Below are 20,760 nucleotides of genomic sequence, written 5' to 3'. Positions count from 1 at the left end.
GTGGTTGGGTTGGTCTTTACTCTTCATCCCACTTGGGTTGGTCTCTACTTTTCATCACGTTTGGGGTCATCTACTCTGCATCCCAGTTGGGTTGACCTCTACTCCTCATCCCACTTGGGTTGGGGTGGTCTCTACTCTTTGTCCCACTTGGGTTGGTTCCTGCTCTTCATCCCGGTTGGGTTGGTCTCTACTCTTCATCCCAGTTGGGTTGGTCTTTGGTCTTCATGGTGGTTGGGTTGGTCTCTACTCTTCATCATGTTTGGGGTCATCTACTCTTCATCACGTTTGGGGTCATCTACTATTCATCCCAGTTGGGTTGATCGTCTACTCTTCATCCCGGTTGGGTTGATCGTCTACTCTTCATCCCGGTTGGCTTGGTCTCCACTCTTGGTCGCCGTTGGGATTCCCTCCGCCGACGGCCGGGACGTCCCCGCCACGGGATCACAGCTGGGTTGTGACTTTCGGCCTGGTGATCTTCATCTTGGGGGGAGGGGAAGGAGGAGAGAAGGAGGTGAGAGGGGTGGGGGAGGGGCGGGGTCTCCCTTGGGTCCTCCCTCGCGGGGGGGAGGGCGAAGGAGGGGGCCGTACCGGCAGGGAGGTGTCCACCTGATCCAACGACGGCGTGAAGCTGAGGGGGGTCTCGCCGCCGGCGAGGGGGCGCCAGGGGGCGGCGGCCGGGCGCGGCGAGGGTCCCCTCTGCCCGCCGGCCTCCTCCGGCCCCAGCTGGGCGTCGCCCGCCACGCCCTCGGCTCCCGCGTTGCCGTAGAGGAAGCCGTCGGGCGAGCGCCAGGTGAAAGCGTCCTCCTCGTACCAGTTGTCCCCGGCGGGCCGGTCGCTGGGTGGGCAGCGAGGGGTGTGTCTCAGAGGGGCGGGGCCAAAAAATGACAGGAGGGGGCTCCTCCCACCCTTCCCCAAAGAACCCGGGTGCCAACTGGAAGACCTCCCCCCTTCCCACCAGCCAATCAGGGCTCCTCTACCTCAGGACGTATCTCCTCCGCCGGTTCCTGGCCAGCAGCACGGCGAGGACCACGCAGGCCACCAGCAAGATGGAGGCCACCAGCCCCAAACTGGTGGCCAGTTTACTGACGCGCCCGGAGCACTGGGTGCCCGTGTACCAGTAGAGGCCTTCATCCCAGCAGCTGTGGGGTGGGAGAAGAGGGGCGGTGGGGTCAACTGGAAGAGGACAGGCGGGGGCGGGGGGGGGGGGACGGGACACCCCCGCGGCCGGGGGGCGGCGGCGGCGGCACTCACAAGCACTGGGGGCCGGCGCGGGTGACGTGGCACTGGCCGTGGTGGCAGTCCATGCTGGTGGGGGTGTTGGGGGTGCAGTTGGTGATGCAGCGGACGACGCCCTCGGCTGAGGTGTCGGCGTAGTAGAAGTCGCGGTAGTCGGCGGGCGCGCGCAGCCAGCAGAAGTCTGGGGAGGGGGAGGGGGTTAGGGGGTGACGGGGGCACTGGTGGGGCGGGCGGGAAACTGGTGGGGCGGGTGAGAAACCGGTGGGGCGGGAAGGGGGCTGGTGGGGCGGGCAAGGACTTGGTGGGACCATCGAGAACCTGGTGGGATGGTCAAGAACTTTTGGTGGGACGGGCGAGGACCTGGTGGGATGGCCAAGAACTTGGTGGGACGGGCAACGACTTTTGGTGGGAGGGGCAAGGACGTGGTGGGACAGGCAAAGACCTGATGGGATGGGAAAGAACTTGGTGGGATGGGCAAGGACTTGGTTGGATAGGCAAGGAGCTGGTGGGACGGGCAAGGACCTGCTGGGATGGTCAAGGACTTGATGGGATGGGCAAGGACCGGGTGGGACGCGTGGGGAGAACTTGTGGGACACCCTTGGCGGGGGCGGTGGGGTGGGTCCCCAGAGGTCTCACCGTCCAGGGAAGGCACCTCAGTCATGTTCTTGACGACGGGGTCGGGCGACACGGTGAGGCAGAGGACGGCTGCAGCGGGGAGAAGAAGAGGAGAAGGTGTTGGAGACCCAACGTTGGGCGCCCCGGTGGGACCCAGGAGGTCAAGGGTGGGTGGGTTGGGCGGGGGATGGGACACGCAGGAGGGCACCCACAGGTGTTGTGCTGACAGGCGCCCTGGTTGGCCTCCGTCTCCTGCAGCCTGGCCACCAGCCCCTGGGTGAGCTCCTGGAAGTTCTCGGTGGTGTTGCCGCTCAATGTCGTGGTGAAGAAGACGCGGTGGTCGACCACGACGCTGCCGGGGCTTTTTTGGGGGAAAACCACCAAAAAAAGGGCAAAAAAAGGGGGAGGGGTGGGGTTAGAGAGGAGGAGGAGGAGGAGGAGAAGACCCCACCGCCACCCCGAGGGCGGGGACCGCTCACCTCAGGCCCACGATCCTGACGCCCTCGTAGCCGGGGATGTGACCGTAGATCTTCTTGATCTGCAACGGCCAATGGGTGGAGTGAGCCGCCCAGGGGTCAAGATGGCCGCCAAGGTGGGGAAGGTGGCCACCAAAGGGGAGGAGGTCATGATGAAAGGGAGAAGGTGGCCACCGAAGGGGAGAAGACAGCCACCGTAGGGGACAAGGTGGCCACCAAAGGGGAGAAGGTGGCCACCAAGGGGAGAAGGTGGCCCCTAAGGGGGGAAGACAGCTGCTGAAGGGAGAAGGTGGCCACCAAAAAAGAAAAGGTGGTTGTTGAGGGGGAGAAGGGGTCAACATGGCCACCAAGGGGGAGAAAATGGCCACCGAGAGGGAGAAGGTGGCCAAAGAAGGGGAGAAGACAGCTGCCGAAGGGAGAAGGTGGCCACCAAAAAAGAAAAGCTGGTCATCGAGGGGGAGAAGATGGCCACCAAGGGAAGGAGATGGCCACCAAAGGGAACAAGATAGCCACCAAAGGGGACAAGATGGCCGCTCACCTCCTGCTGGAAGTGCTCCAGGAAGGCGCGGTGGGTGGCGGAGCCGGGGTCCTCCAGCTCCCGGCTGAAGTTGAAGTTGGTGACGGTGACCACCAGCTCGACGTCGGCCAGCAGGGAGTCGGGCTGGGCTGAGGGACAGGAGAAGCAGAGGGGACGTTGGGTGGTGGCCCCGGGGGACACCCAAGGTGGGGGAGGGGCACGGGGGGGAAACTCACGGAGCGGGGTCTGGATGACGTCGTCGGAGAATTCGCAGATGGGGCCGTTGAAGGGTGGGGGGCAGATGCAGCGGTCGACCGTGGGGGTGCCACCGTTCTGGCAGGAACCTGGGGGGACACGGGTGGGGTGGGCGTGGCCACGGGGAAAGGGTGGGGTGGGGAGGGGAGGGGCAGGGTGGGGGGACACGGGGGATTTGGGGGGAGGAGGGAATGGGGGGACTCACGTGGAGGAACAACGATGATGGGGGTGGTGGTGGGTGCTGTGGAGGTCTCCTGGGTGGTGGTGGTGGGTGCGGTGGAGGTCTCCTGGGTGGTGGTGGTGGGTGCCGTGGAGGTCTCCTGGGTGGTGGTGGTGGTGGGTGCCGTGGAGGTCACCTGGGTGGTGGTGGTGGTGGGTGCCGTGGAGGTCTCCTGGGTGGTGGTGGTGGTGGGTGCCGTGGAGGTCACCTGGGTGGTGGTGGTGGTGGGTGCCGTGGAGGTCTCCTGGGTGGTGGTGGTGGGTGCCGTGGAGGTCTCCTGGGTGGTGGTGGTGGGTGCGGTGGAGGTCACCTGGGTGGTGGTGGTGGTGGGTGCGGTGGAGGTCACCTGGGTGGTGGTGGTGGGTGCCGTAAAGGTCACCTGGGTGGTGGTGGTGGGTGCCGTGGAGGTCTCCTGGGTGGTGGTGGTGGGTGCCGTGGAGGTCTCCTGGGTGGTGGTGGTGGGTGCGGTGGAGGTCTCCTGAGTGGTGGTGGTGGTGGTGGGTGCTGTGGAGGTCTCCTGGGTGGTGGTGGTGCTGGGTGCAGTGGAGGTCTCCTGGGTGGTGGTGGTGGTGGGTGCTGTGGAGGTCTCCTGGGTGGTGGTGGTGGGTGCCGTGGAGGTCACCTGGGTGGTGGTGGTGGGTGCCGTGGAGGTCTCCTGGGTGGTGGTGGTGGTGGGTGCTGTGGAGGTCTCCTGGGTGGTGGTGGTGGGTGCCGTGGAGGTCTCCTGGGTGGTGGTGGTGGGTGCTGTGGAGGTCTCCTGGGTGGGCGTAAGGATGGGTGCTATAGATGTCACGTGGGTGGTGGTAGTGGTGGGTGCCGTGGAAGTCTCCTGGGTGGTGGTGGTGGGTGCCGTGGAGGTCTCCTGGGTGGTGGTCGTGGTAGGTGCTGTGGAGGTCTCCTGGGTGGTGGTGGTGGTGGGTGCCGTGGAGGTCTCCTGGGTGGTGGTGGTGGGTGCCGTGGAGGTCACCTGGGTGGTGGTGGTGGTGGGTGCTGTGGAGGTCACCTGGGTGGTGGTGGTGGTGGTGGTGGGTGCCGTAGAGGTCTCCTGGGTGGTGGTGGTGGTGGGTGCCGTGGAGGTCTCCTGGGTGGTGGTGGTGGGTGCTGTGGAAGTCTCCCGGGTGGTGGTGGTGGTGGGTGCTGTGGAGGTCTCCTGGGTGCTGGTGGTGGTGGGTGCCGTGGAGGTCTCCTGGGTGGTGGTGGTGGGTGCTGTGGAGGTCACCTGGGTGGTGGTGGTGGGTGACGTGGAAGTCTCCTGGGTGGTGGTGGTGGGTGCCGTGGAGGTCTCCTGGGTAGTGGTGGTGGGTGCCGTGGAGGTGTCCTGGGTGGTGGTGGTGGGTGCCGTGGAGGTCTCCTGGGTGGTGGTGGTGGTGGGTGCTGTGGAGGTCTCCTGGGTGGTGGTGGTGGTGGGTGCAGTGGAGGTCTCCTGGGTGGTGGTGGTGGTGGGTGCAGTGGAGGTCTCCTGGGTGCTGGTGGTGGTGGGTGCCGTGGAGGTCTCCTGGGTGGTGGTGGTGGGTGCCGTGGAGGTCACCTGGGTGGTGGTGGTGGGTGCTGTGGAGGTCTCCTGGGTGGTGGTGGTGCTGGGTGCGGTGGAGGTCTCCTGGGTGGTGGTGGTGGGAGCTGTGGAGGTCTCCTGGGTGGTGGTGGTGCTGGGTGCGGTGGAGGTCTCCTGGGTGGTGGTGGTGGGTGCCGTGGAGGTCTCCTGGGTGGTGGTGGTGCTGGGTGCCGTGGAGGTCTCCTGGGTGGTGGTGGTGGGTGCTGTGGAGGTCTCCTGAGTGGTGGTGGTGGTGGGTGCCGTGGTGGTCTCCTGTGTGGTGGTGGTGGTGGGTGCCGTGGAGGTCTCCTGGGTGGTGGTGGTGGGTGCTGTGGAGGTCTCCTGGGTGGTGGTGGTGGTGGGTGCCGTGGAGGTCTCCTGAGTGGTGGTGGTGGGTGCCGTGGAGGTCTCCTGGGTGGTGGTGGTGGTGGGTGCCGTGGAGGTCTCCTGCGTGGTGGTGGTGGTGGGTGCCGTGGAGGTCTCCTGGGTGGTGGTGGTGGTGGGTGCTGTGGAGGTCTCCTGGGTGGTGGTGGTGGTGGGTGCCGTGGTGGTCTCCTGTGTGGTGGTGGTGGTGGGTGCCGTGGAGGTCACCTGGGTGGTGGTGGTGGTGGGTGCTGTGGAGGTCACCTGGGTGGTGGTGGTGGTGGTGGTGGGTGCCGTGGAGGTCTCCTGGGTGGTGGTGGTGGTGGGTGCCGTGGAGGTCTCCTGCGTGGTGGTGGTGGGTGCTGTGGAAGTCTCCTGGGTGGTGGTGGTGGTGGGTGCCGTGGAGGTCTCCTGGGTGCTGGTGGTGGTGGGTGCCGTGGAGGTCTCCTGGGTGGTGGTGGTGGGTGCTGTGGAGGTCACCTGGGTGGTGGTGGTGGGTGACGTGGAAGTCTCCTGGGTGGTGGTGGTGGGTGCCGTGGAGGTCTCCTGGGTAGTGGTGGTGGGTGCCGTGGAGGTCTCCTGGGTGGTGGTGGTGGGTGCTGTGGAGGTCTCCTGGGTGGTGGTGGTGGTGGGTGCTGTGGAGGTCTCCTGGGTGGTGGTGGTGGTGGGTGCTGTGGAGGTCTCCTGGGTGGTGGTGGTGGTGGGTGCTGTGGAGGTCTCCTGGGTGGTGGTGGTGGGTGCCGTGGAGGTGTCCTGGGTGGTGGTGGTGGGTGCCGTGGAGGTCTCCTGGGTGGTGGTGGTGGTGGGTGCTGTGGAGGTCTCCTGGGTGGTGGTGGTGGTGGGTGCAGTGGAGGTCTCCTGGGTGGTGGTGGTGGTGGGTGCAGTGGAGGTCTCCTGGGTGGTGGTGGTGGTGGGTGCCGTGGAGGTCTCCTGGGTGGTGGTGGTGGGTGCCGTGGAGGTCACCTGGGTGGTGGTGGTGGGTGCTGTGGAGGTCTCCTGGGTGGTGGTGGTGGGTGCCGTGGAGGTCACCTGGGTGGTGGCGGTGGGTGCCGTGGAGGTCTCCTGGGTGGTGGTGGTGGGTGCTGTGGAGGTCTCCTGGGTGGTGGTGGTGCTGGGTGCGGTGGAGGTCTCCTGGGTGGTGGTGGTGGGTGCCGTGGAGGTCTCCTGGGTGGTGGTGGTGCTGGGTGCCGTGGAGGTCTCCTGGGTGGTGGTGGTGGGTGCTGTGGAGGTCTCCTGAGTGGTGGTGGTGGTGGGTGCCGTGGTGGTCTCCTGTGTGGTGGTGGTGGTGGGTGCCGTGGAGGTCACCTGGGTGGTGGTGGTGGGTGCCGTGGAGGTCACCTGGGTGGTGGTGGTGGGTGCCGTGGAGGTCACCTGGGTGGTGGTGGTGGGTGCCGTGGAGGTCTCCTGGGTGGTGGTGGTGGTGGGTGCCGTGGAGGTCTCCTGGGTGGTGGTGGTGCTGCGTGCCGTGGAGGTCTCCTGGGTGGTGGTGGTGGGTGCTGTGGAGGTCTCCTGGGTGGTGGTGGTGCTGGGTGCAGTGGAGGTCTCCTGGGTGGTGGTGGTGGTGGGTGCGGTGGAGGTCTCCTGGGTGGTGGTGCTGGGTGCCGTGGAGGTCAGCTGGGTGGTGGTGGTGGTGGGTGCCGTGGAGGTCTCCTGGGTGGTGGTGGTGGTGGGTGCCGTGGAGGTCACCTGGGTGGTGGTGGTGGTGGGTGCCGTGGAGGTCTCCTGGGTGGTGGTGGTGGGTGCGGTGGAGGTCTCCTGGGTGGTGGTGGTGGGAGCCGTGGAGGTCACCTGGGTGGTGGTGGTGGTGGGTGCCGTGGAGGTCTCCTGGGTGGTGGTGGTGGGTGCCGTGGAGGTCACCTGGGTGGTGGTCGTGGTGGGTGCCGTGGAGGTCACCTGGGTGGTGGTGGTGGGTGCCGTGGAGGTCTCCTGGATGGTGGTGGTGGTGGGTGCTGTGGAGGTCTCCTGGGTGGTGGTGGTGGGTGCTGGGGAGGTCTCCTGACTGGTGGTGGTGGGTGCCGTGGAGGTCACCTGGGTGGTGGTCGTGGTGGGTGCGGTGGAGGTCACCTGGGTGGTGGTGGTGGGTGCCGTAAAGGTCACCTGGGTGGTGGTGGTGGGTGCCGTGGAGGTCTCCTGGGTGGTGGTGGTGGGTGCCGTGGAGGTCTCCTGGGTGGTGGTGGTGGGTGCGGTGGAGGTCTCCTGAGTGGTGGTGGTGGTGGTGGGTGCTGTGGAGGTCTCCTGGGTGGTGGTGGTGCTGGGTGCAGTGGAGGTCTCCTGGGTGGTGGTGGTGGTGGGTGCTGTGGAGGTCTCCTGGGTGGTGGTGGTGGGTGCCGTGGAGGTCACCTGGGTGGTGGTGGTGGGTGCCGTGGAGGTCTCCTGGGTAGTGGTGGTGGTGGGTGCTGTGGAGGTCTCCTGGGTGGTGGTGGTGGGTGCCGTGGAGGTCTCCTGGGTGGTGGTGGTGGGTGCTGTGGAGGTCTCCTGGGTGGGCGTAAGGATGGGTGCTATAGATGTCACGTGGGTGGTGGTAGTGGTGGGTGCCGTGGAAGTCTCCTGGGTGGTGGTGGTGGGTGCCGTGGAGGTCTCCTGGGTGGTGGTCGTGGTAGGTGCTGTGGAGGTCTCCTGGGTGGTGGTGGTGGTGGGTGCCGTGGAGGTCTCCTGGGTGGTGGTGGTGGGTGCCGTGGAGGTCACCTGGGTGGTGGTGGTGGTGGGTGCTGTGGAGGTCACCTGGGTGGTGGTGGTGGTGGTGGTGGGTGCCGTAGAGGTCTCCTGGGTGGTGGTGGTGGTGGGTGCCGTGGAGGTCTCCTGGGTGGTGGTGGTGGGTGCTGTGGAAGTCTCCTGGGTGGTGGTGGTGGTGGGTGCTGTGGAGGTCTCCTGGGTGCTGGTGGTGGTGGGTGCCGTGGAGGTCTCCTGGGTGGTGGTGGTGGGTGCTGTGGAGGTCACCTGGGTGGTGGTGGTGGGTGACGTGGAAGTCTCCTGGGTGGTGGTGGTGGGTGCCGTGGAGGTCTCCTGGGTAGTGGTGGTGGGTGCCGTGGAGGTGTCCTGGGTGGTGGTGGTGGTGGTGGGTGCTGTGGAGGTCTCCTGGGTGGTGGTGGTGGGTGCCGTGGAGGTGTCCTGGGTGGTGGTGGTGGTGCTGGGTGCTGTGGAGGTCTCCTGGGTGGTGGTGGTGGGTGCCGTGGAGGTCTCCTGGGTGGTGGTGGTGGGTGCCGTGGAGGTGTCCTGGGTGGTGGTGGTGGGTGCCGTGGAGGTCTCCTGGGTGGTGGTGGTGGGTGCCGTGGAGGTCTCCTGGGTGGTGGTGGTGGTGGGTGCTGTGGAGGTCTCCTGGGTGGTGGTGGTGGGTGCCGTGGAGGTGTCCTGGGTGGTGGTGGTGGGTGCCGTGGAGGTCTCCTGGGTGGTGGTGGTGGTGGGTGCAGTGGAGGTCTCCTGGGTGGTGGTGGTGGTGGGTGCAGTGGAGGTCTCCTGGGTGCTGGTGGTGGTGGGTGCCGTGGAGGTCTCCTGGGTGCTGGTGGTGGTGGGTGCCGTGGAGGTCACCTGGGTGGTGGTGGTGGGTGCCGTGGAGGTCTCCTGGGTGGTGGTGGTGGGTGCTGTGGAGGTCTCCTGGGTGGTGGTGGTGCTGGGTGCGGTGGAGGTCTCCTGGGTGGTGGTGGTGGGTGCCGTGGAGGTCTCCTGGGTGGTGGTGGTGCTGGGTGCCGTGGAGGTCTCCTGGGTGGTGGTGGTGGGTGCTGTGGAGGTCTCCTGAGTGGTGGTGGTGGTGGGTGCCGTGGTGGTCTCCTGTGTGGTGGTGGTGGTGGGTGCCGTGGAGGTCTCCTGGGTGGTGGTGGTGGGTGCTGTGGAGGTCTCCTGGGTGGTGGTGGTGGTGGGTGCCGTGGAGGTCTCCTGGGTGGTGGTGGTGGGTGCCGTGGAGGTCTCCTGGGTGGTGGTGGTGGTGGGTGCCGTGGAGGTCTCCTGCGTGGTGGTGGTGGTGGGTGCCGTGGAGGTCTCCTGGGTGGTGGTGGTGGTGGGTGCTGTGGAGGTCTCCTGGGTGGTGGTGGTGGGTGCCGTGGAGGTCACCTGGGTGGTGGTGGTGGGTGCCGTGGAGGTCTCCTGGGTGGTGGTGGTTGGTGCCGTGGAGGTCTCCTGAGTGGTGGTGGTGGTGGGTACTGTGGAGGTCTCCTGGGTGGTGGTGGTGGTGGGTGCTGTGGAGGTCTCCTGGGTGGTGGTGGTGGGTGCTGTGGAGGTCTCCTGGGTGGTGGTGGTGGTTGGTGCTGTGGAGGTCTCCTGGGTGGTGGTGGTGGGTGCTGTGGAGGTCTCCTGAGTGGTGGTGGTGGTGGGTGCTGTGGAGGTCTCCTGGGTGGTGGTGGTGGTGGGTGCTGTGGAGGTCTCCTGAGTGGTGGTGGTGCTGGGTGCCGTTGAGGTCTCCTGGGTGGTGGTGGTGGTGGTGGGTGCGGTGGAGGTCACTTGGGTGGTGGTGGTGGGTGCTGTGGAGGTCTCCTGGGTGGTGGTGGTGGTGGTGGGTGCGGTGGAGGTCACTTGGGTGGTGGTGGTGGGTGCCGTGGAGGTCTCCTGGGTGGTGGTGGTGGTGGGTGCTGTGGAGGTCTCCTGAGTGGTGGTGGTGCTGGGTGCCGTGGAGGTCTCCTGGGTGGTGGTGATGGTGGTGGGTGCGGTGGAGGTCACTTGGGTGGTGGTGGTGGGTGCTGTGGAGGTCTCCTGAGTGGTCGTGGTGGGTGCTGTGGAGGTCTCCTGGGTGGTGGTGGTGGTGGGTGCCGTGGTTGTCTCCTGGGTGGTGGTGGTGGGTGCCGTGCAGGTCTCCTGAGTGGTGGTGGTGGGTGCTGTGGAGGTCTCCTGGGTGGTGGGGGTGGTGGTGGGTGCCGTGGATGTCTCCTGGGTGGTGGTGGTGGGTGCTGTGGAAGTCTCCTGGGTGGTGGGGGTGGTGGTGGGTGCCGTGGAGGTCTCCTGGGTGGTGGTGGTGGGTGCTGTGGAGGTCTCCTGGGTGGTGGTGGTGGGTGCCGTGGAGGTCTCCTGGGTGGTGGTGGTGGTGGGTGCCGTGGAGGTCTCCTGCGTGGTGGTGGTTGGTGCCGTGGAGGTCTCCTGAGTGGTGGTGGTGGTGGTCGGTGCGGTGGAGGTCACTTGGGTGGTGGTGGTGGGTGCCGTGGAGGTCTCCTGGGTGGTGGTGGTGGGTGCCGTGGAGGTCTCCTGGGTGGTGGTGCTGGGTGCTGTGGAGGTCTCCAGGGTGGTGGTGGTGGGTGCTGTGGAGGTCTCCTGGGTGGTGGTGGTGGGTGCCGTGGAGGTCTCCTGGGTGGTGGTGCTGGGTGCTGTGGAGGTCACCACCGTGGTGGTGGTGGGTTCCGTGGAGGTCTCCTGGGTGGTGGTGGTGGGTGCTGTGGAGGTCTCCTGGGTGGTGGTGGTGGGTGCCGTAAAGGTCACCTGGGTGGTGGTGCTGGGTGCTGTGGAGGTCACCACCGTGGTGGTGGTGGGTGCTGTGGAGGTCTCCTGGGTGGTGGTGGTGGGTGCCGTGGAGGTCTCCTGGGTGGTGGTGCTGGGTGCCGTGGAGGTCTCCTGGGTGGTGGTGCTGGGTGCTGTGGAGGTCACCTGGGTGGTGGTGGTGGGTGCCGTGGAGGTCTCCAGGGTGGTGGTGGTTTGTGCCGTGGAGGTCTCCTGGGTGGTGGTGGTGGTGGGTGCTGTGGAGGTCTCCTGGGTGGTGGTGGTGGGTGCTGTGGAAGTCTCCTGGGTGGTGGTGGTGGGTGCCGTGGAGGTCTCCTGGGTGGTGGTGCTGGGTGCTGTGGAGGTCTCCAGGGTGGTGGTGGTGGGTGCCGTGGAGGTCACCTGGGTGGTGGTGGTGGGTGCCGTGGAGGTCTCCTGGGTGGTGGTGGTGGTGGGTGCTGTGGAGGTCTCCTGGGTGGTGGTGGTGGTGGGTGCTGTGGAGGTCTCCTGAGTGGTGGTGGTGCTGGGTGCCGTGGAGGTCTCCTGGGTGGTGGTGGTGGGTGCTGTGGAGGTCTCCTGAGTGGTCGTGGTGGGTGCTGTGGAGGTCTCCTGGGTGGTGGTGGTGGTGGGTGCCGTGGTTGTCTCCTGGGTGGTGGTGGTGGGTGCCGTGCAGGTCTCCTGAGTGGTGGTGGTGGGTGCTGTGGAGGTCTCCTGGGTGGTGGTGGTGGGTGCCGTGGAGGTCTCCTGAGTGGTGGTGGTGGGTGCTGTGGAGGTCTCCTGGGTGGTGGGGGTGGTGGTGGGTGCCGTGGATGTCTCCTGGGTGGTGGTGGTGGGTGCTGTGGAAGTCTCCTGGGTGGTGGGGGTGGTGGTGGGTGCCGTGGAGGTCTCCTGGGTGGTGGTGGTGGGTGCTGTGGAGGTCTCCTGGGTGGTGGTGGTGGGTGCCGTGGAGGTCTCCTGGGTGGTGGTGGTGGTGGGTGCCGTGGAGGTCTCCTGCGTGGTGGTGGTTGGTGCCGTGGAGGTCTCCTGAGTGGTGGTGGTGGTGGTCGGTGCGGTGGAGGTCACTTGGGTGGTGGTGGTGGGTGCCGTGGAGGTCTCCTGGGTGGTGGTGGTGGGTGCCGTGGAGGTCTCCTGGGTGGTGGTGCTGGGTGCTGTGGAGGTCTCCAGGGTGGTGGTGGTGGGTGCTGTGGAGGTCTCCTGGGTGGTGGTGGTGGGTGCCGTGGAGGTCTCCTGGGTGGTGGTGCTGGGTGCTGTGGAGGTCACCACCGTGGTGGTGGTGGGTGCCGTGGAGGTCTCCTGGGTGGTGGTGGTGGGTGCCGTGGAGGTCTCCTGGGTGGTGGTGCTGGGTGCTGTGGAGGTCTCCAGGGTGGTGGTGCTGGGTGCTGTGGAGGTCTCCAGGGTGGTGGTGGTGGGTGCTGTGGAGGTCTCCTGGGTGGTGGTGCTGGGTGCTGTGGAGGTCACCACCGTGGTGGTGGTGGGTGCCGTGGAGGTCTCCTGGGTGGTGGTGGTGGGTGCTGTGGAGGTCTCCTGGGTGGTGGTGGTGGGTGCCGTGGAGGTCTCCTGGGTGGTGGTGCTGGGTGCTGTGGAGGTCTCCAGGGTGGTGGTGGTGGGTGCTGTGGAGGTCTCCTGGGTGGTGGTGCTGGGTGCTGTGGAGGTCACCACCGTGGTGGTGGTGGGTGCTGTGGAGGTCTCCAGGGTGGTGGTGGTGGGTGCGGTGGAGGTCTCCTGGGTGGTGGTGGTGGTGGGCGCCGTGGAGCTCTCCTGGGTGGTGGTGGTGGTGGGCGCCGTGGAGGTCTCCTGAGTGGTGGTGGTGGGCGCCGTGGAGGTCTCCTGAGTGGTGGTGGTGGTGGGTGCTGTGGAGGTCTCCTGAGTGGTGGTGGTGGGTGCCGTGGAGGTCTCCTGGGTGGTGGTGGTGGGTGCCGTGGAGGTCTCCTGAGTGATGGTGGTGGTGGGTACTGTGGAGGACTCCTGGGTGGTGGTGGTGGTGGTGGGTGCGGTGGAGGTCACTTGGGTGGTGGTGGTGGGTGCCGTGGAGGTCTCCTGGGTGGTGGTGGTGGTGGGTGCTGTGGAGGTCTCCTGGGTGGTGGTGGTGGTGGGTGCTGTGGAGGTCTCCTGAGTGGTGGTGGTGCTGGGTGCGGTGGAGGTCTCCTGGGTGGTGGTGGTGGGTGCTGTGGAGGTCTCCTGAGAGGTCGTGGTGGGTGCTGTGGAGGTCTCCTGGGTGGTGGTGGTGGTGGGTGCCGTGGTTGTCTCCTGGGTGGTGGTGGTGGGTGCCGTGGAGGTCTCCTGAGTGGTGGTGGTGGGTGCTGTGGAGGTCACCTGGGTGGTGGTGGTGGGTGCCGTGGAGGTCTCCTGAGTGGTGGTGGTGGGTGCTGTGGAGGTCTCCTGGGTGGTGGGGGTGGTGGTGGGTGCCGTGGAGGTCTCCTGGGTGGTGGTGGTGGGTGCTGTGGAAGTCTCCTGGGTGGTGGGGGTGGTGGTGGGTGCCGTGGAGGTCTCCTGGGTGGTGGTGGTGGGTGCTGTGGAGGTCTCCTGGGTGGTGGTGGAGGTGGGTGCCGTGGAGGTCTCCTGGGTGGTGGTGGTGGTGGGTGCCGTGGAGGTCTCCTGGGTGGTGGTGGTGGTGGGTGCCGTGGAGGTCTCCTGGGTGGTGGTGGTGGTGGGTGCTGTGGAAGTCTCCTGGGTGGTGGTGGTGGCTGCTGTGGAGGTCTCCTGAGTGGTGGTGGTGGGTGCCGTGGAGGTCTCCTGGGTGGTGGTGGTGGTGGGTGCTGTGGAGGTCTCCTGGGTGGTGGTGGTGGTGGGTGCAGTGGAGGTCTCCTGGGTGGTGGTGGTGGGTGCCGTGGAGGTCTCCTGAGTGGTGGTGGTGGGTGCTGTGGAGGTCTCCAGGGCGGTGGTGGTGGTGGGTGCAGTGGAGGTCTCCTGGGTGGTGGTGGTGGGTGCTGTGGAGGTCTCCTGGGTGGTGGTGGTGGGTGCTGTGGAAGTCTCCTGGGTGGTGGTGGTGGCTGCTGTGGAGGTCTCCTGAGTGGTGGTGGTGGGTGCCGTGGAGGTCTCCTGGGTGGTGGTGGTGGTGGGTGCTGTGGAGGTCTCCAGGGTGGTGGTGGTGGTGGGTGCAGTGGAGGTCTCCTGGGTGGTGGTGGAGGGTGCTGTGGAGCTCTCTTGAGTGGTGGTGGTGGGTGCTGTGGAGCTCTCTTGAGTGGTGGTGGTGGGTGCTGTGGAGGTCTCCTGGGTGGTGGTGGTGGGTGCCGTGGAGGTCTCCTGGGTGGTTGTGGGTGCTGTGGAGGTCTCCTGGGTGGTGGTGGTGGGTGCCGTGGAGGTCTCCTGGGTGGTGGTGGTGGTGTGTGCCGTGGAGGTCTCCTGCGTGGTGGTGGTTGGTGCCGTGGAGGTCTCCTGGGTGGTGGTGGTGGTCGGTGCGGTGGAGGTCACTTGGGTGGTGGTGGTGGGTGCTGTGGAGGTCTCCTGGGGGGTGGTGGTGGGTGCCGTGGAGGTCTCCTGGGTGGTGGTGGTGGTGGTGGGTGCGGTGGAGGTCACTTCGGTGGTGGTGGTGGGTGCCGTGGAAGTCTCCTGAGTGGTGGTGGTGGGTGCTGTGGAGGTCTCCTGGGTGGTGGTGGTGGGTGCCGTGGAGGTCTCCTGGGTGGGGGTGCTGGGTGCTGTGGAGGTCTCCAGGGTGGTGGTGGTGGGTGCTGTAGAGGTCTCCTGGGTGGTGGTGGTGGGTGCCGTGGAGGTCTCCTGGGTGGTGGTGCTGGGTGCCGTGGAGGTCACCACCGTGATGGTGGTGGGTGCCGTGGAGGTCTCCAGGGTGGTGGTGGTGGGTGCCGTGGAGGTCTCCTGGGTGGTGGTGGTGCTGGGTGCTGTGGAGGTCTCCTGGGTGGTGGTGGTGGTGGGTGCCGTGGAGGTCTCCTGGGTGGTGGTGGTGGGTGCTGTGGAGGTCTCCTGGGTGGTGGTGGTGGGTGCTGTGGAGGTCTCCAGGGTGGTGGTGGTTTGTGCTTTGGAGGTCTCCTGGGTGGTGGTGGTGGGTGCTGTGGAGGTCTCCTGGGTGGTGCTTGTGGTCGGTGCCGTGGAGGTCTCCTGGGTGGTGGTGGTGCTGGGTGCTGTGGAGGTCTCCTGGGTGGTGGTGGTGGTGGGTGCCGTGGAGGTCTCCTGGGTGGTGGTGGTGGGTGCTGTGGAGGTCTCCTGGGTGGTGGTGGTGGTGGGTGCCGTGGAGGTCTCCTGGGTGGTGGTGGTGGGTGCCGTGGAGGTCACCTGGGTGGTGGTGGTGGGTGCTGTGGAGGTCTCCAGGGTGGTGGTGGTTTGTGCCGTGGAGGTCTCCTGGGTGGTGGTGGTGGTGGGTGCTGTGGAGGTCTCCTGGGTGGTGGTGGTGGTGGGTGCCGTGGAGGTCTCCTGGGTGGTGGTGGTGGGTGCCGTGGAGGTCACCTGGGTGGTGGTGGTGGGTGCTGTGGAGGTCTCCAGGGTGGTGGTGGTTTGTGCCGTGGAGGTCTCCTGGGTGGTGGTGGTGGTGGGTGCCGTGGAGGTCTCCTGGGTGGTGGTGGTGGGTGCTGTGGAGGTCTCCAGGGTGGTGGTGGTTAGTGCCGTGGAGGTCTCCTGGGTGGTGGTGGTGCTGGGTGCTGTGGAGGTCTCCTGGGTGGTGGTGGTGGTGGGTGCCGTGGAGGTCTCCTGGGTGGTGGTGGTGGGTGCCGTGGAGGTCACCTGGGTGGTGGTGGTGGGTGCCGTGGAGGTCACCTGGGTGGTGGTGGTGGGTGCTGTGGAGGTCTCCAGGGTGGTGGTGGTTTGTGCCGTGGAGGTCTCCTGGGTGGTGGTGGTGGTGGGTGCTGTGGAGGTCTCCTGGGTGGTGGTGGTGGGTGCTGTGGAGGTCTCCTGGGTGGTGGTGGTGGGTGCTGTGGAAGTCTCCTGAGTGGTGGTGGTGGGTGCTGTGGAGGTCTCCTGGGTGGTGGTGGTGGGTGCCGTGGAGGTCTCCTGGGTGGTGGTGCTGGGTGCTGTGGAGGTCACCACCGTGGTGGTGGTGGGTGCTGTGGAGGTCTCCAGGGTGGTGGTGCTGGGTGCCGTGGAGGTCTCCTGGGTGGTGGTGCTGGGTGCTGTGGAGGTCACCTGGGTGGTGGTGGTGGGTGCTGTGGAGGTCTCCAGGGTGGTGGTGGTGCTGGGTGCTGTGGAGGTCTCCTGGGTGGTGGTGGTGGTGGGTGCCGTGGAGGTCTCCTGGGTGGTGGTGGTGGGTGCTGTGGAGGTCTCCTGAGTGGTCGTGGTGGGTGCTGTGGAGGTCTCCTGGGTGGTGGTGGTGGTGGGTGCCGTGGAGGTCTCCTGGGTGGTGGTGGTGGGTGCCGTGAAGGTCACCTGGGTGGTGGTGGTGGGTGCTGTGGAGGTCTCCAGGGTGGTGGTGGTGCTGGGTGCTGTGGAGGTCTCCTGGGTGGTGGTGGTGGTGGGTGCCGTGGAGGTCTCCTGGGTGGTGGTGGTGGGTGCCGTGGAGGTCACCTGGGTGGTGGTGGTGGGTGCTGTGGAGGTCTCCAGGGTGGTGGTGGTTAGTGCCGTGGAGGTCTCCTGGGTGGTGGTGGTGGTGGTGGGTGCCGTGGAGGTCTCCTGGGTCGTGGTGGTGGTTGCCGTGGAGGTCTCCTGGGTGGTGGTGCTGGGTGCTGTGGAGGTCACCTGGGTGGTGGTGGTGCTGGGTGCTGTGGAGGTGTCCTGGGTGGTGGTGGTGGGTGCTGTAGAGGTCTCCTGGGTGGTGGTGGTGGGTGCCGTGGAGGTCTCCTGGGTGGTGGTGGTGGTGGGTGCCGTGGAGATGTCCTGGGTGGTGGTGGTGGGTGCCGTGGAGGTCTCCTGGTTGGTGGTGGTGGGTGCCGTGGTGGTCTCCTGGGTGGTGGTGGTGGGTGCTGTAGAGGTCTCCTGGGTGGTGGTGGTGGTGGGTGCCGTGGTGGTCTCCTGTGTGGTGGTGGTGGGTGCTGTAGAGGTCTCCTGGGTGGTGGTGGTGGTGGGTGCAGTGGAGGTCTCCTGGGTGGTGGTGGTGGGTGCCGTGGAGGTCTCCTGGGTGGTGGTGGTGGTGGGTGCCGTGGTGGTCTCCTGGGTGGTGGTGGTGGGTGCTGTAGAGGTCTCCTGGGTGGTGGTGGTGGTGGGTGCTGTGGAGGTGTCCTGGGTGGTGGTGGTGGGTGCCGTGGAGGTCTCCTGGGTGGTGGTGGTGGGTGCTGTGGAGGTCTCCTGGGTGGTGGTGGTGGTGGGTGCCGTGGTGGTCTCCTGGGTGGTGGTGGTGGGTGCTGTAGAGGTCTCCTGGGTGGTGGTGGTGGGTGCTGTGGAGGTGTCCTGGGTGGGCGTGGTGGGTGCTGTGGAAGTCTCCTGAGTGGTGGTGGTGGGTGCTGTGGAGGTCTCCTGGGTGGTGGTGGTGTGTGCCGTGGAGGTCTCCTGGGTGGTGGGGCTGGGTGCTGTGAAGGTCTCCAGGGTGGTGGTGGTGGGTGCCGTGGAGGTCTCCTGGGTGGTGGTGCTGGGTGCTGTGGAAGTCTCCTGGGTGGTGCTGGTGGTGGGTGCCGTGGAGGTCTCCTGGGTGGTGGTGGTGGTGGGTGCCGTGGAGGTCTCCAGGGTGGTGGTGGTGGGTGCCGTGGAGGTCTCCTGGGTGGTGGTGCTGGGTGCTGTGGAGGTCTCCTGGGTGGTGGTGCTGGGTGCCGTGGAGGTCTCCTGGGTGGTGGTGGTGGGTGCTGTGGAGGTCTCCTGGGTGGTGGTGGTGGGTGCTGTGGAGGTCTCCTGGGTGGTGGTGGTGGGTGCCGTAAAGGTCACCTGGGTGGTGGTGCTGGGTGCCGTGGAGGTCTCCTGGGTGGTGGTGCTGGGTGCTGTGGAGGTCTCCTGGGTGGTGGTGGTGGGTGCTGTGGAGGTCTCCTGGGTGGTGGTGGTGGGTGCCGTGGAGGTCTCCTGGGTGGTGGTGCTGGGTGCTGTGGAGGTCACCTGGGTGGTGGTGGTGGGTGCTGTGGAGGTCTCCAGGGTGGTGGTGGTTAGTGCCGTGGAGGTCTCCTGGGTGGTGGTGGTGGTGGGTGCCGTGGAGGTCTCCTGGGTGGTGGTGGTGGGTGCCGTGGAGGTCACCTGGGTGGTGGTGGTGGGTGCTGTGGAGGTCTCCAGGGTGGTGGTGGTTTGTGCTGTGGAGGTCTCCTGGGTGGTGGTGGTGGTGGGTGCTGTGGAGGTCTCCTGAGTGGTGGTGGTGGGTGCCGTGGAGGTCTCCTGGGTGGTGGTGGTTGGTGCCGTGGAGGTCTCCTGAGTGGTGGTGGTGGGTGCTGTGGAGGACTCCTGGGTGGTGGTGGTGGTGGTGGGTGCGGTGGAGGTCACTTGGGTGGTGGTGGTGGGTGCCGTGGAGGTCTCCTGGGTGGTGGTGGTGGTGGGTGCTGTGGAGGTCTCCTGGGTGGTGGTGGTGGTGGGTGCTGTGGAGGTCTCCTGAGTGGTGGTGGTGCTGGGTGCCGTGGAGGTCTCCTGGGTGGTGGTGGTGGTGGTGGGTGCGGTGGAGGTCACTTGGGTGGTGGTGGTGGGTGCTGTGGAGGTCTCCTGAGTGGTCGTGGTGGGTGCTGTGGAGGTCTCCTGGGTCGTGGTGGTGGTGGGTGCCGTGGTTGTCTCCTGGGTGGTGGTGGTGGGTGCCGTGGAGGTCTCCTGAGTGGTGGTGGTGGGTGCTGTGGAGGTCACCTGGGTGGTGGTGGTGGGTGCCGTGGAGGTCTCCTGAGTGGTGGTGGTGGGTGCTGTGGAGGTCTCCTGGGTGGTGGGGGTGGTGGTGGGTGCCGTGGAGGTCTCCTGGGTGGTGGTGGTGGGTGCTGTGGAAGTCTCCTGGGTGGTGGGGGTGGTGGTGGGTGCCGTGGAGGTCTCCTGAGTGGTGGTGGTGGGTGCTGTGGAGGTCTCCAGGGCGGTGGTGGTGGTGGGTGCAGTGGAGGTCTCCTGGGTGGTGGTGGTGGGTGCTGTGGAGGTCTCCTGGGTGGTGGTGGTGGGTGCTGTGGAAGTCTCCTGGGTGGTGGTGGTGGCTGCTGTGGAGGTCTCCTGAGTGGTGGTGGTGGGTGCCGTGGAGGTCTCCTGGGTGGTGGTGGTGGTGGGTGCTGTGGAGGTCTCCAGGGTGGTGGTGGTGGTGGGTGCAGTGGAGGTCTCCTGGGTGGTGGTGGTGGGTGCTGTGGAGCTCTCTTGAGTGGTGGTGGTGGGTGCTGTGGAGCTCTCTTGAGTGGTGGTGGTGGGTGCTGTGGAGGTCTCCTGGGTGGTGGTGGTGGGTGCCGTGGAGGTCTCCTGGGTGGTTGTGGGTGCTGTGGAGGTCTCCTGGGTGGTGGTGGTGGGTGCCGTGGAGGTCTCCTGGGTGGTGGTGGTGGTGTGTGCCGTGGAGGTCTCCTGCGTGGTGGTGGTTGGTGCCGTGGAGGTCTCCTGGGTGGTGGTGGTGGTGGTCGGTGCGGTGGAGGTCACTTGGGTGGTGGTGGTGGGTGCTGTGGAGGTCTCCTGGGTGGTGGTGGTGGGTGCCGTGGAGGTCTCCTGGGTGGTGGTGGTGGTGGTGGGTGCGGTGGAGGTCACTTCGGTGGTGGTGGTGGGTGCCGTGGAAGTCTCCTGAGTGGTGGTGGTCGGTGCGGTGGAGGTCACTTGGGTGGTGGTGGTGGGTGCTGTGGAGGTCACTTGGGTGGTGGTGGTGGGTGCTGTGGAGGTCTCCTGGGTGGTGGTGGTGGGTGCCGTGGAGGTCTCCTGGGTGGGGTTGCTGGGTGCTGTAGAGGTCTCCTGGGTGGTGGTGGTGGGTGCCGTGGAGGTCTCCTGGGTGGTGGTGCTGGGTGCCGTGGAGGTCACCACCGTGGTGGTGGTGGGTGCCGTGGAGGTCTCCAGGGTGGTGGTGGTGGGTGCCGTGGAGGTCTCCTGGGTGGTGGTGGTGCTGGGTGCTGTGGAGGTCTCCTGGGTGGTGGTGGTGGTGGGTGCCGTGGAGGTCTCCTGGGTGGTGGTGCTGGGTGCTGTGGAGGTGTCCTGGTTGGGCGTGGTGGGTGCCGTGGAGGTCACCTGGGAGGAGGTGGTGGGTGCTGTGGAGGTCAGCTGGGTGGTGGTGCTGGGTCCCGTGGAGGTCACCTGGGTGGTGGTGGTGGGTGCTGCGGAGGTCTCCTGGGTGGTGGTGGTGGTGGGTGCTGTGGAGGTCTCCTGGGTGGTGGTGGTGGGTGCTGTGGAGGTCTCCTGGGTGGTGGTGGTGGGTGCCGTGGAGGTCTCCAGGGTGGTGGTGGTGGGTGCCGTGGAGGTCTCCTGGGTGGTGGTGCTGGGTGCTGTGGAGGTCACCACCGTGGTAGTGGTGGGTGCCGTGGAGGTCTCCAGGGTGGTGGTGGTGGGTGCCGTGGAGGTCTCCTGGGTGGTGGTGCTGGGTGCTGTGGAGGTCACCACCGTGGTGGTGGTGGGTGCTGTGGAGGTCTCCAGGGTGGTGGTGGTGGGTGCCGTGGAGGTCTCCTGGGTGGTGGTGCTGGGTGCCGTGGAGGTCTCCTGGGTGGTGGTGCTGGGTGCGGTGGAGGTCACCTGGGTGGTGGTGCTGGGTGCGGTGGAGGTCACCTGGGTGGTGGTGGTTAGTGCCGTGGAGGTCTCCTGGGTGGTGGTGGTGGTGGGTGCCGTGGAGGTCTCCTGGGTGGTGGTGGTGGGTGCGGTGGAGGTCTCCAGGGTGGTGGTGGTGGGTGCCGTGGAGGTCTCCAGGGTGGTGGTGGTGGGTGCCGTGGAGGTCTCCTGGGTGGTGGTGGTGGGTGCGGTGGAGGTCACCTGGGTGGTGGTGCTGGGTGCTGTGGAGGTCTCCTGGGTGGTGGTGGTGGGTGCTGTGGAGGTCTCCAGGGTGGTGGTGGTTAGTGCCGTGGAGGTCTCCTGGGTGGTGGTGGTGCTGGGTGCTGTGGAGGTCTCCTGGGTGGTGGTGGTGGTGGGTGCCGTGGAGGTCTCCTGGGTGGTGGTGGTGGGTGCTGTGGAGGTCTCCTGGGTGGTGGTTGTGGTGGGTGCCGTGGAGGTCTCCTGGGTGGTGGTGGTGCTGCGTGCCGTGGAGGTCACCTGGGTCGTGGTGGTTTGTGCCGTGGAGGTCTCCTGGGTGGTGGTGGTGGTGGGTGCTGTGGAGGTCTCGTGGGTGGTGGTGGTGGGTGCTGTGGAGGTCTCCTGGGTGGTGGTGGTGGGTGCCGTGGAGGTCTCGTGGGTGGTGGTGGTGGGTGCTGTGGAGGTCTCCTGGGTGGTGGTGGTGGGTGCCGTGGAG

General features: G+C 67.0%; 1 protein-coding gene across 1 annotated transcript; it reads right to left on the bottom strand.

The window, feature by feature from the left end:
• Positions 1 to 441: 441 nt before the first annotated feature.
• On the bottom strand, positions 442 to 20,492 carry LOC147596107 (uncharacterized; the record flags this gene model as incomplete). The annotated part of the gene is made up of 18 exons (XM_086771661.1): positions 442 to 480; positions 589 to 639; positions 730 to 835; positions 978 to 1,139; positions 1,252 to 1,417; positions 1,873 to 1,941; positions 2,064 to 2,212; positions 2,331 to 2,389; positions 2,866 to 2,993; positions 3,081 to 3,177; positions 4,338 to 4,400; positions 4,680 to 4,946; positions 6,909 to 6,956; positions 9,333 to 9,383; positions 13,623 to 13,913; positions 14,670 to 14,720; positions 17,787 to 18,092; positions 20,397 to 20,492. Coding segments are annotated over 18 exons (2,199 nt in total), but the record flags the coding sequence as incomplete, so codon positions are not given.
• Positions 20,493 to 20,760: the final 268 nt, after the last annotated feature.

This window comes from Chlamydotis macqueenii, unplaced genomic scaffold (genome assembly GCF_036417535.1).
Source record: "Chlamydotis macqueenii isolate bChlMac1 unplaced genomic scaffold, bChlMac1.mat HAP1_SCAFFOLD_160, whole genome shotgun sequence".
NCBI lineage: Eukaryota > Metazoa > Chordata > Aves > Otidiformes > Otididae > Chlamydotis > Chlamydotis macqueenii.
The sequence above is the reverse complement of the archived record's forward strand: the minus strand, read 5'-3'. Positions and strand labels throughout refer to the sequence as shown.